Source organism: Sciurus carolinensis, chromosome 7 (assembly GCF_902686445.1).
Source record: "Sciurus carolinensis chromosome 7, mSciCar1.2, whole genome shotgun sequence".
In the NCBI taxonomy this organism is placed as follows: Eukaryota; Metazoa; Chordata; class Mammalia; order Rodentia; family Sciuridae; genus Sciurus; species Sciurus carolinensis.
In genome coordinates, this window is record NC_062219.1 from 106,143,523 (window position 1) to 106,160,832 (window position 17,310).

Consider the following 17,310-nt stretch of genomic DNA (forward strand, 5'->3'; position numbering starts at 1 on the left):
GCAGGAAATAGGTGTAATATATATATACAAGTCTGACTTCCCTCCCTCTCCATCTTCCTTGTAGAACAGATGAAACAAGTATTTCATCCTGCTCTGAGAATCAACGGTAAGTGATAATTCCTTTACTTCAGGGTGAGTATTTTATTATGCCAATAGATGTATAACTTGTTAGTGGCAAAATGATATAATTGAAGTATTTCTCTATGATTTTCAAAATTAAGCTAATAAATTCTATTGAGTAATTATCTTGATATATTTTTAAGCTAAGAAGTTAATACATAAATAGCTCTGTCACTTCAAAAGTGCATTTGATATTTTAATGGATTTTTTCTTTCCAAAATTTGTAATATATTTCATTTTCTATGACTTTTGCAAGTAATTACATTAGAACTATTTAATAGAAAAATTTAAAACTATGGTATATGCCTGTGCATAATTTCACATCAGTAACTTTTACTCCTACAAACACATGTGGCTATGCACTAATATAGACATTATTAGAATAACAATGAGAAGTCATCTTTGCTCATCCTTTTGAATTGGTCAAATCAGTTTAATAATGATCATCAACATAAAATATAATTTATCCCACAAAATGCACCCAATTACAAAAGAAAAAAGACTTTCAGAAGTTTTCCGATCAAAAGTTCATCTACTCTGGCTGTCACATATATACAGGTAATTTAAGTATAATATCTATTGTGTATATTTTGAGAAGACAATTTCCACATAAAACTTCATACTTGTCACATAAGAAGTGATTCTGGAGAATATTAGGATACTGAAGAACTACCTAAAGCCAACATGAGAGAAGTAATAAACCACTATAGAGAACATTTCACTTAAAAGTATTTATTAATGCTTTCCTCTCCTGTGGCTAAGTGCTGTCCAGGAAGTTCTGGGAGTGTTTACACGTTGGCAGAGAGGATCAGTGTTGCTTCCCCTGCTAGTTAAAACCAAAATCTGGAGTGTCTGCCTGTATGACTAAACTTCTGAAGGCGGATCAAAGAAGTTAAACTGATGAGAAGTTTTAAGCCCGGAAGCTGCTCTATAATGATGTGTGGTGAAGTGAATCAGTGACCCTGAATTAAGCTCAGACTTGCAAGAGGCAGATGTAGATAGAGAAAAAAGGGTTGGTGTTCTCAAGTAGTATAAAGCAGGTACAGCTAAGAATTCCAGTGATACTCAAAACAAAACATGCATTTTATGAATTAGTAAGGTAGCTATGCATATTTAGAATTTTTTAAAGATTCTCATGTGATCAAGTTCAGCATTCTTGCAAACTTTGGATATTGGCACTGACTGCTTGCTGCCACATAGACAGATGATGGCATGAAAGAAAGTGACCAGAGTCAAGATTAAATACCATTTAAAGTTAGAAAACACTGCTTCTGATACTTCTCTATGCTGTGACTAGTATGTCAATAAGTCAACACCTGTAATGCACCCATTCCATGCACATGTGCTGATGTTTTTAATGACATCTTTTCCCAGTCTACATCATCCTTTAAAACATCTCTATTACCCTCTTTGAGGAGTGAAGCCTTTCAAACCAAACACACTGGGTTTATCACTCTGTTCTGCTACTAGACAGTTTATGGTATTTTATGATTACATTTCTGATTCTAGGATTTCCTATCTCTAAATTGGGATAATGGGTAACATTATCTACCACGCAGGTTTTTATTAGTTTGAAATGAAGCCCATATTGAGTGACACAGTGCCTGTCACAAAACAGCCATTACCATATCTCTGTTGTTATTATATTTGTAACTAACTTGGGACAAAGGGGTATGTAAGTTATACTATCCATTTATAAATATAATCCATCTACATTTACCTTTATAGGTAATGCTTAAATAAGATTTGGTTTATTTATTTATTTAATTGTATGAAACATTTTCACCCATCTCATATGCTTGATAATCTGTTCTTCTTCTGGTGCTTTTGAATGCTATTTTATTTGGTCTATCACTTAAATTTTCTTGTCATCTCCACCAGTCAATATCACAAAATTATTAAATTTTGTCAACAAAGGTTCGAAGTCCATTGTAATAAGCAATAAAGAAAAATCCCTCAATTAAGTCTCATTTATTTATTTATTTATTTTTTGGTACTGGGCATTGAACTCGGGGGTGCTTTGCTACTGAGGTACATCCCCAGTCTTTTTATTTCTTCTTTTGAGACAGGGTCTCACTAAATTGCCCAGGTTGTCCTCGAACTTGTGTCCTCCTGCTGCAGCCTCCTGAATTGCTTGGATTACAGGCATATACCATGGCCTCCAGCTCTTCTTATAAAAGATTACTTAGTTACTTATGGACCAGTCTGGATTTTTATTTCAATTACAAAGAATTATAAAATTAGTTTAACTAAGTTTGATGAATTTATTATGTTAGCACATACCAATTAAGAGCATGAAAACAATTTGTTCAAATCTTCTCCAGTTCTTTACTAGAGTTTTAAAGTTTTCTTCATAAAACAGTTTTTTAAAGTCTTAGGTGTTTCCTGGACACTTATAGATTTGTTACTATTATGAGTGATTTTCTTAAAACCTTATTTTTAGGTGAGTTGTGCTAGCATATAACAATGTGATTTGTAAGTCAGTGCCTCTAGCCAAGTTGCTATGTCCTATTCTCTAGATAGATGATTATGTTCTTTGAAAACAATATTTAATCTCTTCTTTTATAACTTACAAATATCACAATTTTTTTCTTCTTAAGATTTTTATCTGATGTCTCAGTACTATTATACCATTAGTCATTCTTTTTTTTTGTTACCAATATTAAATGGAAAGCACTTAGAATTTTTCTAATAACAATTATATTTGCTATAGATATTTAAAATATTCTTGCCACCAAATCAATAATCTCCTCTATTCTCCCAGTCTTTTTAAAGCTATATATTATATTATTTTTTTATATATATAGATTGAATTTAATAACATATTTTGTCATATATTTTAGTCTATCAGTGTAAAAATTGCATTAATGAATTTACTAATATTGAATCATCTTTGCATACCTGCTATAACTCTACTTGCTCATGCTATTTTTAATTCATTTTTTAAATTAGTGAGTTAATAGTGTGTTAGGACTGTTTGCATTGCATTTATTAAAAAGGTCTATGTATCATTTAGTATAGTTCTATGCATTAGACAATTAAGCACCACTGCAATGAAATACCTGAGGTAGACTAACATCAAGCAAAGGGGTTTATCTTACTTACTGTTTGGGAAGTTCAAGGGCATGGTGTCAGCACTGACTCAGCTCTGGTGAGGGACCTCATCTCTGTGGCCCACAGTGGTGGGATGGCAATATTGAGAGTGCATGTTGGAGTAAGCAAGCAAGCAGTCAGTCACATTTCCAGACAGGAAGCCAGAATGGGGTGGGCTCTCAGAGAACTATACAGGTAGTATAAGAGAGCTACCTCATCCTATCTGAAGGGGTGATCTCAAGTCACCTAAGGAGCTCCTGTTAGGACCCACCTCTTAAAAGGTGCACACTACCTGCCTGTAGTGCCCCTAGCAGACTGAGCTCCCAACACAAGAGTCATTGGAGGGCAGACAACATCCAAACCACACCATCCTCATCTTTTTTAATAATTAATCCCTGGATCATTTAAATTTTCTGCCACTTTTTAGCTTACTCTGACTACTTCCTCCAAACACTGTTTCTTTCTAATGTGTATGTATCCTGAAGATTGGCAACAAATGGAAATATTCTGGAGTTAATTCCTAAAATGGATAAGAAAAATAGTAAATAAAATAGGCCCATTTTCATAAATGAAATGAAAAGACAATGTAAAAATATTGAACTCATCAATCTGAAGCATACATTAAAAAATATCTTGATCAAATAGAGTTACATCAGGACTACAAGGATGGTCCAAAATTAGAAACTTCACTAATGAAATTCATTAAATTAAAAATAAATCATATGAAAAATATACATTAAATCTTACATAGAATATTTTAAAAGAATAGAAAATAATTAGAGGGAATTGATCATTTGGCAGAAATAGTAGACTAAAAATTCATACAAAATAAGGATTTTTTTAAAAATCAAACAAACATAGGTTTGGGGAGGAAAGAGAGGTATAACTGTAATAGCACTTGTATTACATATATCTTATTCTTTTTCAATTCCTCTCACACAATGGATTTTATTTTTCCTTCATGTTTTTTTGCTGACCTATGATAGCGGACAAAGTGACTGTTCCATTGCTGCTGAAATTTGCAATGACAAAAAGGGAAACCATGATAGTCTTGAGGTGAGAACAGGAGCTAAAATAATAATTTTCATTACAACCTCAGGCCTGTCCCCCTACCCTGAAATACAACATTCTCATCCACTTCACATTCCACACATACACACACACACACACACACACACACACACACACACACACACTCATGCACACACATGCTCATGCACACATCTGCTGTGTGTGGATGAGTGTGTGTGTCTCTATGAGTCTTTGTGCATGTTTTCATCAGTTAATATGCAATGATAACCTGCCTTGAGAAAATAATTCCTTTTCTTACTTAAGTGTTTCAAAGATGGTGTTGTTCCTAATATCCATCAATGTGAAGAAGGAGCAAAACGTGATAGTGTAGTTGAATCACACACACATATGTTGTAGAAAGACAAATTTTTTCTTCCATAGATTTGTAATTAGTAGTAAAACATCAACACTTGAAATTGAAAACTTTTGAAATTCCTGGATTGGGCTTTTCTCTCCTTACCAGGAGAAATTGCTAATCTCTTTGGAAGCAGAAAATGATCCAAGGTGAGACAGAAAACTATGTGAAAGGAGAAATTCAGAGACATGAATGTAGCAAAATAACTTTTAATGTGAGAGAGTTTAAAACAATCTAAAGTCTATTGTGAGCAAATCTCAAAGGAAATGTACAACTGCATTGCACACATTTAGAAAGTGCATGCAAGACAGGAAGAGAAGTTTTGTGTCCTAATTCCTTCTCAAGTCTTCTTGCATGACTCTACCAAATGGATCTGCAAACAAACCAAACAAAACAAACTCTGCAAATGGATCTGCAGCTGCCCTAGGAAAAAAGGATAGGTGGGGCTAAATATGATGATGAGGAGGAGGAAGAGGATGAAGATGATGTAGCATTTTTATCATATTTGCCACATTAGAAATGTTGATTCCCCAAACTCATAAATTGTCTAGATTCTGTCCCATCTCTCACCAGACATGGGTCGGCTTCAGAGAAAATAAAACATTGCTCTTCACTTTTGCATACATGATAAAATACATCCAGCTCACACTGTGAGTACATGAATGACAGGCTCTCCTAATAATATACTAGAAAATGGAGGTCACGGATGGGTCTGATTTACTTGATCATGTTAGCAATGCTTTATATGCTACCTGGGTGAAGTGCACAAAACATGGTCAATGTCTGTTAAGGGAAAAAATAAATATTTGTCTTTGATTTTGAAAAAGGAGGAAGAAGATAGATGCATTTTTTCTCTTTTGCTCTCAAAATCAACAGAAGGCTCACTTGAAGCCACTGTTAGAGGGATTTGCATGTGTAAAGAAATGAGGCTAATAGAGAGTCCTCTGGAAATTTAGAAAGTTTCACCACTGAGCAGGTACAGAATGAAAAATCCCGAATCATGGGCATCGGAAAGACGGTGAAGATGGTAGTCTAACCTTTCCAAACTTACAATATATTTATGAATAAAAGTCAAATGCACATGAAGAAATTAAGAGAAATAAAATAAAACACAAAATAATCAGAAGTTTACTATACAGACTTTAAATGACCCTATCCAGGGAGAAGATCAGTACTTTTGAGTTCACTTATAAGTTTTTGGGGGGAGAAAGACAGCAATGCTCTTGAAGGAAGTAGCTATTATGAGGTCTAAGGATTAACATGATCAAAGGCATTAGGGAGCACATGATCAAAGGATAATGAAGATGTAAGTAAGCAGACTGTCCTGACTAGAGTTATGGAAAAAGGGTTGTTTGAAGAATTATGTCACAGATTGGAATTCATTATCAAGGAAGGGTGGAGAAGGAAGCCAGACAAAAGTAGAAGTGGAGATTTGGCATGGTGAGGCTTCAACCACCTAAAACACAGTTCGAAGGTTGGGAGAGGTTTCAGAGTTCTCCATTTGGATGAAGAGGTCAGAACATTTTACCTGATCCCACTAGACACAGGAAGAAGGTGCACAGGGAGAGAGATGATCTGAGGCCAGGAACCTGTCTTTAGCACAGGCAGTCACTGGAGAGACTGCCAGCTAAGGGATTCCTTGCAGGCTGAGGGAGCAAGCAGGCCACTTGGTAAGAAAATACTAGTGCTAATGCTAATACCAGCTCATTACCCCCTGCTCCCATGTTACCCTGAAGTCCGTGTACTGAGCACATTAATGCAGGTCTTTGTTCCCTGTGTTCTGTTCTCCCAGCGATGACATCATTCCCAGTGCTGCTGTTCCTGGCTGCTGTGCTGCATTCAGCCTTTCCTGAATATGGGGATGAGGTATGGCTAAGGTCACTCACCTTTTCAGAACAATTCAGGCAACCAGAAGGAATGGCCAGTTCCTGGATCCATCTCCAAAACTGAACAGGGTCTGGCACACGGCCAAGGGCTCACTGGTAGCTCAGGGTAATTGAAACACCTTAGAGCTGTGGGGGGCAAGCAACATGAGTGTATGGAGCACTGGATGTACATTTCCTCTGACTCAATATGGGCATAAACTTAAAATATACAGCAAAATTCAAAGGGCAAAGAGAGAGAGAAATGTGTTAGCATTTATGAAAATAAAATTAAATATCAGATACATTTAGTAATATCTGTTATTGTTAATTTCACCTATTTTCTTTCTTTTTAAATTGACCACCAAAAAATTAAAGTTGCATGTGACTGAACTCTGTGTCTAGCAGGACAACACATGTATGTGTTTAAGCTAATAAATTCCTCCTACTCCAAGAAGTGTTCTTGTTTAATCCAATTCAATGTTACCCCCATAGAAAATGAATAATATATGTACATAGTCTCAAATTAGCACAACTTCATCATACATAGCATGACATTCACATATTACTATAGGTGGACTTATTATTATTATATGTAATTTTCAAATATGCTAAAAAAATTCTAATTTTGTTTCCTTTAGAATCAAGAGTTGAATGCTTTGTTAACCACTCGAGAGGAAGTTCAAAAGGAGATTATAAATAAACACAATGAACTAAGAAAATCAGTCTCTCCCACCGCCAGCAACATGCTAAAAATGGTAAGAGTTTAGTAATTTAAGGAAGGTGACTTGAGACACTCTGAGCTGTGTAAGAGCAGACAGCCGGCAGGTGACATCTCCTAACATTGTGGCTTAGGAAGTGCTGCCTCTCGTTTGTCATTTCACTTGAGTTGTGTTATGTTCAGGGCAGAATTTCTTCATTTCCCTTTATAATGATTAAATAATTTGTCAGGTTTTTGGAGCAATTTAATTTACGGTAAGAGAAGTGAAACCAAATCCTTAGGCATACAATGAAAGGTCACTGTTTTCCTGCTCACTCTCTAACTCTTAGTATAGCAGGATCAAGAAGATTCCTTTTAGGATCAATGAAATAGTCTACTTTTCTGGCCCCAGCACCAAAGGTCACAGGTCTCCCTAAATTAATCAATAAGGAAAAAAATAACAAAGACAACGGAAAGAACTAGGATGAAGTATGCCTGATCATTTCTATTGGAAAAAATATTCTCGTGTATAACATGGCTAATGTGACTAAGGTGTGCCTGCTGTGACATCATAAGTAAACCAATACCTGTCTTAGAATGTCCAGTTACTTAGGGTAGACATACTATCTATATTTCTTTGGAGCAAAAGAAAAAAAAGAGCAAATAATTTTTTTTTCTGATTAAAAAATTGGAAGATACCTCTATGAAAATTGTGTAATGATGAAAAACCAACCAACCTACCTATTTGACTGCTAAGATCATGCACCTTCAAATTTGGAGCTGTTAAGTGCACATCTTCTTTTCTTTCCTTCTTTTAGGAATGGAGTGAACATGCTGCAGTCAATGCCCAAAATTGGGCCAACCGATGCTATTACAGACACAGCTCCCCAGGGGATCGAACAACCAGTATGTATATTAGTAAATATTTGTTGGACAAATGGACAAGTAAAATAATGAGGGATCATTTTATGAAGTTTTGTTAAGAAACTTTAAAATAAATATGGCTTCTATTTCTGCCTTTTATCTCTGTAGTAGAGAAAACACTGAGAGACACTGCCTTGTACTAATTGTTTTTGTTTCATAAACACTCACACACTATCATCTTTGAACCTATAAACCAGCTTGGTTGTAAAGCAGGTCATGGATCACCTTTCTTCACTTTAATAAGAAAACCAACTGTTTGGAGTAAAATTATTAGTAATTAGTGTCATACATAAGAAACCTGAAATTCGAATTTCTGAATTCTATCCCAGTATTCCTTTAATGAAAAATATAGCCTCTTTGTGTGTTAATAACACAAAAATATATAAATATAAAATATGTTAGATTTGATCAAATTGTTTCTGTTTTATTGAAAAAATATTTACACTTATTTCCTTTTTAATTTGTGATGACAAAAAGTTTGTGTCTTCTTAGAAACCAAATATGTTTTCTAAGACAAATAACAGACAAGACATGACTTTTACCTCAAGGAACATGAAACTATGGCATAAAATATCACATAAATGAACTATGAGATAGCATTTTTTTGAATTATCAAAAATGACATGAATAAACAAGCTCAACTGGAAAGTATATATGTCACAAGTTTTAAGTTAGGACCTCGTTGCTATTTGTATTACTGATAATAAAATTATAAAATCATGAAAAAGCATGACTATATTCAGTACAAGAGTTAAAGAATTGTCCTTAAAGATCCCAGACTTCTGTAAAAATCTTTCTGTCCCTTTTAAAGAAGCTTTCCAAGAGTAGTTTACATTCTCGTTAAGCAGGATGCGGACGTTACGTTTCAACATCCACTGAGATATTTTGGGGCTGCAAGACACTTTTTTCCTAAGTCTAGGAGGAGAGTTTAGCCTATGATGTTCTGATTAACTGGTTACAGGAAAAACACCCAAGCAACTTTGAAAAGATGGTCCTCTCTCATATCCTTGGCTTCATGTTTGGGGCACTGAAAGACTGCCTGTAAGATTTCTTTCCAAGTGTACACAAAATAACAATCCTTAACATTTATTCACATTTTTATATATGAAAATCTCTAGTGAGTGTGGGCTAGAGCAGGAGAGAAATCGCAGGAGTTGGTGTCTACTTTCAGTATGATTACCGCAGAAATCTGAACCCACATGAGGCAAACACCTTGCAGAATTCCCTGTATAAATAAGTGAGTCCAGGGAGAGTAGACAGCAAATAGACTTCTCCATTTGCCCCAAGCTTTGCATGTGGGGCCAGTGTATGATGTGTTGGGTACATCTGCCAACATTCAACCATAGCTGCTGAGGACCCTAGGTACTGCCCCCATTATGTATCATCCAGCAGTCAATGACTTTAGGCACCATGTTTGAAGTATATGAACTCTGTGTGAGTCTGTGTGTGAGCCAGCTTCTATATGTGTATTGTATACTTTATTACTTCCCTCATGAAAGATTTTTTCTGTTTTAGATACAAGCTGTGGTGAGAATCTCTTTATGTCAACCCACCCCATTTCATGGTCAAAAGTAATCCAAACCTGGTATGATGAGAACAAGGATTTTATCTATGATGTGGGGAAAACAACACCCTTTGCAGTAGTTGGACACTATACTCAGGTAAGAAAAGAACTGGAACACCCACTGCTCTATATATTCTAAAAGCAAAGTCTTTCTACATTTGACTGATTCTGATATTGAATTTAGGGGAAGGTCTTAAATAGATATAGAATAGTCTAGACCTTTGTTGGGTATCTGAGTTGTCATTTTTCAATAGCTCACAGGCTTTTGGTAAAAATAAAAAGATCTCTGTATTTTTCTAATATTAGTCTAAATGGATAAAGGAGAGTGAATGTACAAGGAAATGTAATAATTTTAAAGTGCTTTAGTTTGATTCCATAAATAAAATATACCCATAAGGCATATGGAAACAAAGTAGCATTCTTTTCAGGTTTGTATTTCTTCCTGTCTTATATTTCCTTCTTCTCTAATGTACTCGTATTTTCACTTACCGGTATGTAGGTGGTTTGGTACTCGTCTTTCCATATTGGATGTGGGTTTGCCCTCTGCACTAACGAAATGTTAAAACACTTCATGGTTTGCCAGTATTGTCCAGCGTAAGTAGACATTTTAGAGTTTATTGCCAGTAATACCAAATAATGCCAAACACAAATTAATGACTTAATTATAAAATAAAAATGAACTAACAGTTATTTGAGATAAGGGGAAGGAGATGAATTTTAGAAGACTTTCTAAAGTTGAGACATACTTAACCAAATTCTCATAAAGACCACTTTCCCAGTTCCTGGTATTCTGAAGCATGGGTCTTTTGCCTACCATGATTTATTTTCCCTCTGTGTCACCATTCTCCAGACTTAGTGTTACATTGTGAGTACATGTGTAGTTGTGGGTGATGTATAGTTTTCTGGATTTGTACTCTCATATCTTGCTAAGTTCACACACAAAAGAGAAAGCTTGATGTCAGATCCAGGGGTAAAGGTGAGGACAAATGGGGAAGGAAGTATTTCACTGATTTAGTGATTCCAGTTCTTTCTGCTCAATGTTGTTACTTCTACTTATCTAAAATCCCTGCCTTATTTCATTAAGAAATGATTGATTCTAGGGCATTAAAGGCTTTTTAATTTTTCAATTTGTCAGGAAAAAGATAATACCTTAAGTCTTTGCTTCTCAGAATTTGACAAAAACCACTGTAGGAACAATTCATTATGATCTTAATGTATAGCCAGAAACGAATCCTTTCTTAGAGAAATATGCTTGAATGCTCCAAAAATAAAAATGCAATCCTGTGAATATAATGAAGACATATCCACTATATGTTAGCTTTAATATCTTTTTAATACATGGATTTTTTTTTTTACACTGGAGGCAGAGTGTATCATCAACTAAGTGCCCAACATGATTCTTTTTGAAGTTTTAGATAACGCAGGTGATGTGGTGTTCCAGTTTGACAAGTCACTTTTCAGTAAAGTCCTAGTAGTGTTAAGTCAAGAGTATTAAAAGACCCTAAGAGAATGCATCCAAATGTCCTGACCAAGAGGAGACACTGGTAGCCTGACACCTGAAATAAGAGTTAGTGAATAATGAATAAAGGCAAGGGGGGGAACTTCCTGAACATTATGTCAATTTCACAATTGTCACAAGAGTTCACATCTATGTAGCATAGACAGAGACAGCTTCATTGCCCCGGCCCTTGTCACTCTTGATGAACTGGAGAAAATGACTCTTTTACTTTCACATGTTAATGACCAAGAGGATAAAATTTATAATGAGCTGCAGGACACTCACAGTCACTGTAAGAGTGAGATTGTCATTCTTAATCTTTTTTATAATATGATGAACCATATATGAACTATATATATATATATATATACATACATGTATATATATGTATGTACACACACACACACACACACACACACACATTAGTTGTGAATTAACCTTTTTTTTTATTTATTTATATGCGGTGCTGAGAATCAAACCCAGTGGCTCACACATGCTAGGCAAGTGCCCTACCACTGAGCTATAACCACAGACTATTATCCTTAATCTCTTTCTAACATTCCCATTTTTGGTAAACATAAAAATTTCACAACACAGGCATGCTACCTATATACATTCCCAAACCTTCCTAAACCCATTCCCTTTCACAAACATATACCAAAAACTATTTGACGGGATCAACAACCCAATCTGGAACCCAAAAACTACATTGAAACTTTACTTATCCTGGTTCATATTATAGAAACTATGACATTGTTCCATTTTTAATTACAAAATGTATGTAAGTAGTATTTTCACACTGTACCCTCTGAAATCCGGAATCTTCTTTCTCTCTTGGGAATATGTTTTACCTCTAGCCAGAACCCTGTGGTACTTCATCTTAATAATTCCATCATGTCTGTTGGGAAATGAAGAGAGTGTTCCCTCATTGAAATACACTCTCTACACTTTAGACTCTAATTATTCTATTTCAGTGTCTCAGGTTCTGAGATTACAGTCAAGGAAATGAGTGAAATGATGAGTCATTCCCTTACTTTGTATTGTTCTGAACACACTTAGGTAATGGTAGTGTGTATTTGTCATTTAACATAATTAAAAACATTTAATAAATATCTATGTATTTTTGGTGATGGACATTAACCTCAGAGTGTAAACTACACAGAAAAATTTTAAAAATGACATTTTTCATTTCTAATTGCAGTGGTAATCATCTTAATAGAATATATGCCCCTTATGACAAAGGAGAACCTTGTGGCAGTTGTCCTGGTCATTGTGATGATGGACTGTGCAGTAAGTTCAAAGTGATTAACTTGTTAGTATAGTAAAAGAGCATGGCATTTTATTTTTAAAGAGTTTAGAAATCTGAATATAATCAACTTAAGTGATTCCTTCATGCAAACCAATTACATAAGAGTGTTTTTAAGTACAATTTTATACTGTTCATATCTATGTGTTATTTGTAATGAAAATCCTGTTACTATATATGAATCATTATCTATAATTGATGTGTATTTATAACTACACTTGGCCTGTCATATATTGGCATCTATGAAAATGTTTCCATGGGAATAATTCATCCTTGTCATCAAGATTAATATCATTAGCCAGGAGCAGAGGATTGCAATCCCAACAACTCAGGAAGCTGAGGCAAGAAGATCACAAGTTCAAGGCCCTAAGCTTCTTCATGAGGCCCTGTCTCAAAATTTAAAAAAAAGAAAAAGATTGGAATGTAGCTCAGTTGCAACCCTGGGTTCAACCTCCAGTACCAAAAAAGAAAAAGGAAAGGAAAAAAACTAAAGCCAATATCAGTAGATCAAAGTTGGCATTTTTAAAAGAGAAAACAGGCACATATTTAAGGGTTTCATATGCTACAATATGGCTTGGTCCAGCAATTTTTATATGCCAATGAATTTATCACAATTCCCTAATCCCTCCATAGTGTTCTTAGAATCATTGCATTTAATTTAAAGTTACATATGCCTCTTTTCATTAGTAATGTGTGTACATTTTTAAAGTTAAAATCAAATTCATATATGGTATTAGTTCAAATTTTTAGCAAAAAGAAGGAGTAAAATAAATATCATATTTTACCTTACATTCAGTATTATTAATGGAAGTACAAAGAGTAAGGATTTGGGTTTAACCAAGTTATGTTAATAAAAGTATTATGAGTAATGAAATTGACCAATTCACTAAGAACTTTTACCTTTCAAATACATTCATCTGAGTGAATAGTATCAATCCTTTCTGAATGAATTGTAAAACTATTCTTTAGCATTTTGATGATATAAAAGCTATAAATTAACTACAAGAAGTAAAATCCAAGTGTTCATACCTCTGCTAAGGAGGTTTGAATCTATCCATTAGTAATGAGTATCTAACCAAAAGATTTTACACAGAAGTGGTATGATCAGGACTGTGTTTTATAAAAAGTTCCTGGAAGTAGTATGAAGAAATAATTGGTTTAAAGTTAGCTATGAGACTGTTGAAAAGTATGGACTCAAAAACAAATATAAATCTTTTCATGCATTAGTGCCAAAGGAATGAAAAGTAGTAAGCAGTTATGAGAGAGAGAGGAAGAAAGTAGAAGTGTTAGTTATTGTTGGCTGTGCTTGCTGAGTGCTGATAAAAAGTAAAGAGTACTGGCTATGGTGGTGCATGCCTGAAGTCCCAGCTGCTTGGGAGGCTGAAGCAGAAGGGTCACGTGAATGCATTGGTTTGAGACCAGTCTGGACAACATGGCCAAACCCTCTCTCAAATATCTAAAACAAAATGTAAATAGAAACATGATCCTGTTATTTCCTAGTTCCCATTTTGGATTATTCAGTAGAAATGCCATTTCTCTGGAACCAGATCAATGGAAGGTTGTGGGCCCCTGGGATATCAATGAAATGTCAAGCTTGTAGATAGGATGATGAATTTAATTTGAGATTTGTTCAATTTTTGGCCACTGAGGGATGTCCAAATAGAAATGTCCAATACTCTGTATTTTATCTTCCCATAAAATTACTCCTTGGAGAAAGTCTGGTGACATTAGAGTCTAGGTCAACTGTGTCCAAAATAATTTCTACAATAATGAAAGTGTTCAATATTTTCACTGTGCTGTAAGGTAGCCCTTTTTTTACATTTCAGTGACTATTGAGTTCTTGGGATAAAACTGGTGTTGCCATAGTTCTGAAATATTACTTTTAATTAAATGTAAGATTAAACAAGCTTATATCTAGTATCTATCATTTTGGATAATGCAGTTCTAGAGAGATTCACGTATGTTAATTTTACTCTGATTTTTTATTTGGAATATATTTTATTTTTTCCACATTTTTTATTGGTGCATTATAGTTGTACTTAATGGTGGGATTTTTTGCATATGCACACATGCATACAATATAATGATATAACTTGATCAATATCACTCACTAGCCATTTCCTACTGTGCATTTGTAAATCAGAAAAATAACCCAATTCATCTTAGAAACATTTTTAAAAACTCAAATTTAAAATAGCAAAGTTTGTTCTTCTCAAGAGTGAAACAAACATCATAACAAAGATCAACTTGGTAGCACACTTTCTCCCAATTCACGTTGAATTTACTGTATGTCTTGTTGCTATGGAAAAAAGTGATAGTAAAGTGTCTGATTTCTTTTTATTTCAGCCAATGGTTGTGATTATGAAGATGGTTTCGCTAACTGTGGAGACCTGAAAAATGTACTAACCTGTGAAAATACACAGATCAACGACAGTTGCAAGGCCTCCTGCAATTGCGAGAACAAAATTTATTAAGTTCTCAATGCTCATGAGAAAGGGGATCAGGAAAATTTGGGGCAGGTTAGCTGCGAATTTTATTCCAAACAGTAAAGAATCCTTTTCATTTGGATCTGCTTCTTATTTTACAGAAGTCTTACTCATGCAGATGATTAAAAAGAAAAATTCATGGTAGCAACTTTTGATTTTGATATACAAATTTTTAAAATTAAATTTAACGAATTTAATCTAGTTGGGGATTCTGAAAGTTGTATTTTCCTATGACTAAAGTTACTAAAATTCTGTATTAAAATTGAGAACTATGTTCCCAGAAAACAATGTACTCAAAAACAGAATGTGATTGTCATCATCACATGAATCCTGGGCTCCCCCTACCTAAGTATCTCCATAGAAGTATCCACATATACTGTTTTTAACTCCTCCTCACTAATTTACTCTTCTTCCCACTAATCTGGATCTCATTCTCATAATTACATTAAAACTGTTATCCTCAGGTAAGTGACTTTCATTTTTGCCAAAATCTTGATTCTTCTTTTTCATAAATTTTATAGTAGAAGATGTCACACTTTCCTTTCTAAATCTCTCTTCTCTTAGACAAGTCTTCCTTTAAAAAGAATTCAAAATCCTTTATGCATACAATCTCCCCTCAAGAAGTTAGAACTTTGTCCCTTTCCTTTTTGAGTCTGTACTGAATTCATTGATTCACTTTCTAAGACTAGACAATGGAAAGGGAATAATACTCACTTTACAATGGATAAATCTAGCAAATGTCATCCCACCCAAGTGACCTGAACTCCAAACTCTTTTGTTGATATTTCAAATGAAGTATTCTCTCTTGAAACACTTTCAAAATATAATTTTTAGAATAGAAAAAAATTTATTCAGAATAACTACTTTAACAATTTGAACTATGAAGAGGAAACAAAATGAAAGTTAATCTTAGCAACATGTTAATCCTCTCCAAGAATTAGTTTGAACTTATGAGTATTTTTTAATAAAGTAATATTATAATACTTATAATGTCTTTGTAATGACATTGCAATAACATTAAAGTTCTAACACTTACAGCATGAATTTGTCACATTTAGTACTTATCTAAATTAATAACCAGTAGCAGAGATCTGTGGGTATTGGGCATGGATGTATCCTAAAGAAATTGTTTATTCATAATTTGGATAACAATCATTTAATTTTGGGTATATCAGCATGAGTTCTTTGTATTTTCTCAAATAATAGATTATAAAAACAAAATATGAAGATAGTAAATTTTATCTGAAATTTATATAATGGCTCTCTATTAGAAAGAAAACTGAGCAGATGGAAAGAAAAGTAGAAAAACATGCAAAAATATATACTTTAAAATATATGCATTGTCTCTTCTATACATAATATTACTGTGTGGATTATCTGTTTTTCAACTAATACTGCACTGTGTAAAAATTATATAGCAATCCCTAGTTTACCTTTACTGGCCATTTTTTAGAATGCAACTTAGTATTTTGCTGCTGTAATCAATAAGGAGATTCAGTAATTCATGAAGAATTAAAAACACTCTCTAAATGTGAGTCTGGTTTGTTATTAATGCATCAAAATCCGTGACTACAATGACCAACATAACTACAGATTATTGGTCACTTCAGCACCCCAAATTCTTCCTGGTATAGTAAAATGTATGTTTGACATTCATTATCACATCGGCATTTTGTTTCTTACTCTGCCATTTTCCATAGACATCACCAATGTTCAGTGTTAACAATTTTTTCAATTCTAGCCATTTTCATCACATGTAATTTTATCTCGGTGTAGTTTTAGTTTTCATTCTTTAGATACTATTGAGATTGAGCACATTTTCATGAATGTCATATTTTCTTTGTAATACGTCTATACAAATTTTTTTGTTCCTTTAAAATATTAAACCTAAAACTTGTGATGTGTACTAGGGTTCTCTAGAGGTACAAAACCAATGCAATGTATATATAATTATGATAGATTATTTATTAGATTGGCTACCATGATCAGAAGCTGTATTTTCCCAGCATACTGCAAGCCAGAGACCTGAGAAACTTAGTAGTTGCTCAGGTTAGGAAGCTGGAAGTCTCTGAATGACCTAACTCAAGTCTGAGAGTAAAGGCCTGGAAACTCCCTGGAGAAAGCACGGCCATGTAGGAGTTAGCCACCAGGGCCATCAGCAGGTCACATCACTGCCAGTGAGCTGCCTCTGGGTGCCCTAAGCAGCCAACCCCAAAGGCTCTTTTCAGAGCCACCACTAGGTCTAAAAGACCTGTGGTGCTGCTGGCCTGCACAGCTCAGGTCTGGGGGTGAGCAAGTGGGTGCCCCACCCATTCTCTTAAAGAATTTCTT

The 17,310-nt window shown here is 34.4% G+C and overlaps 1 protein-coding gene across 1 annotated transcript; it reads left to right on the forward strand.

Annotated features, from left to right (window-relative positions):
• The first annotated feature begins 58 nt into the window (after positions 1 to 58).
• LOC124988881 (cysteine-rich secretory protein 3-like) lies at positions 59 to 16,465 on the forward strand. The gene is made up of 8 exons (XM_047558697.1): positions 59 to 106; positions 6,432 to 6,505; positions 7,143 to 7,259; positions 8,020 to 8,107; positions 9,641 to 9,786; positions 10,189 to 10,283; positions 12,389 to 12,477; positions 14,840 to 16,465. Exons 1-8 carry the CDS (start codon positions 70 to 72, stop codon positions 14,965 to 14,967), a joined length of 774 nt encoding a protein of 257 aa, XP_047414653.1. The 5' UTR covers positions 59 to 69; the 3' UTR covers positions 14,968 to 16,465.
• Positions 16,466 to 17,310: the final 845 nt, after the last annotated feature.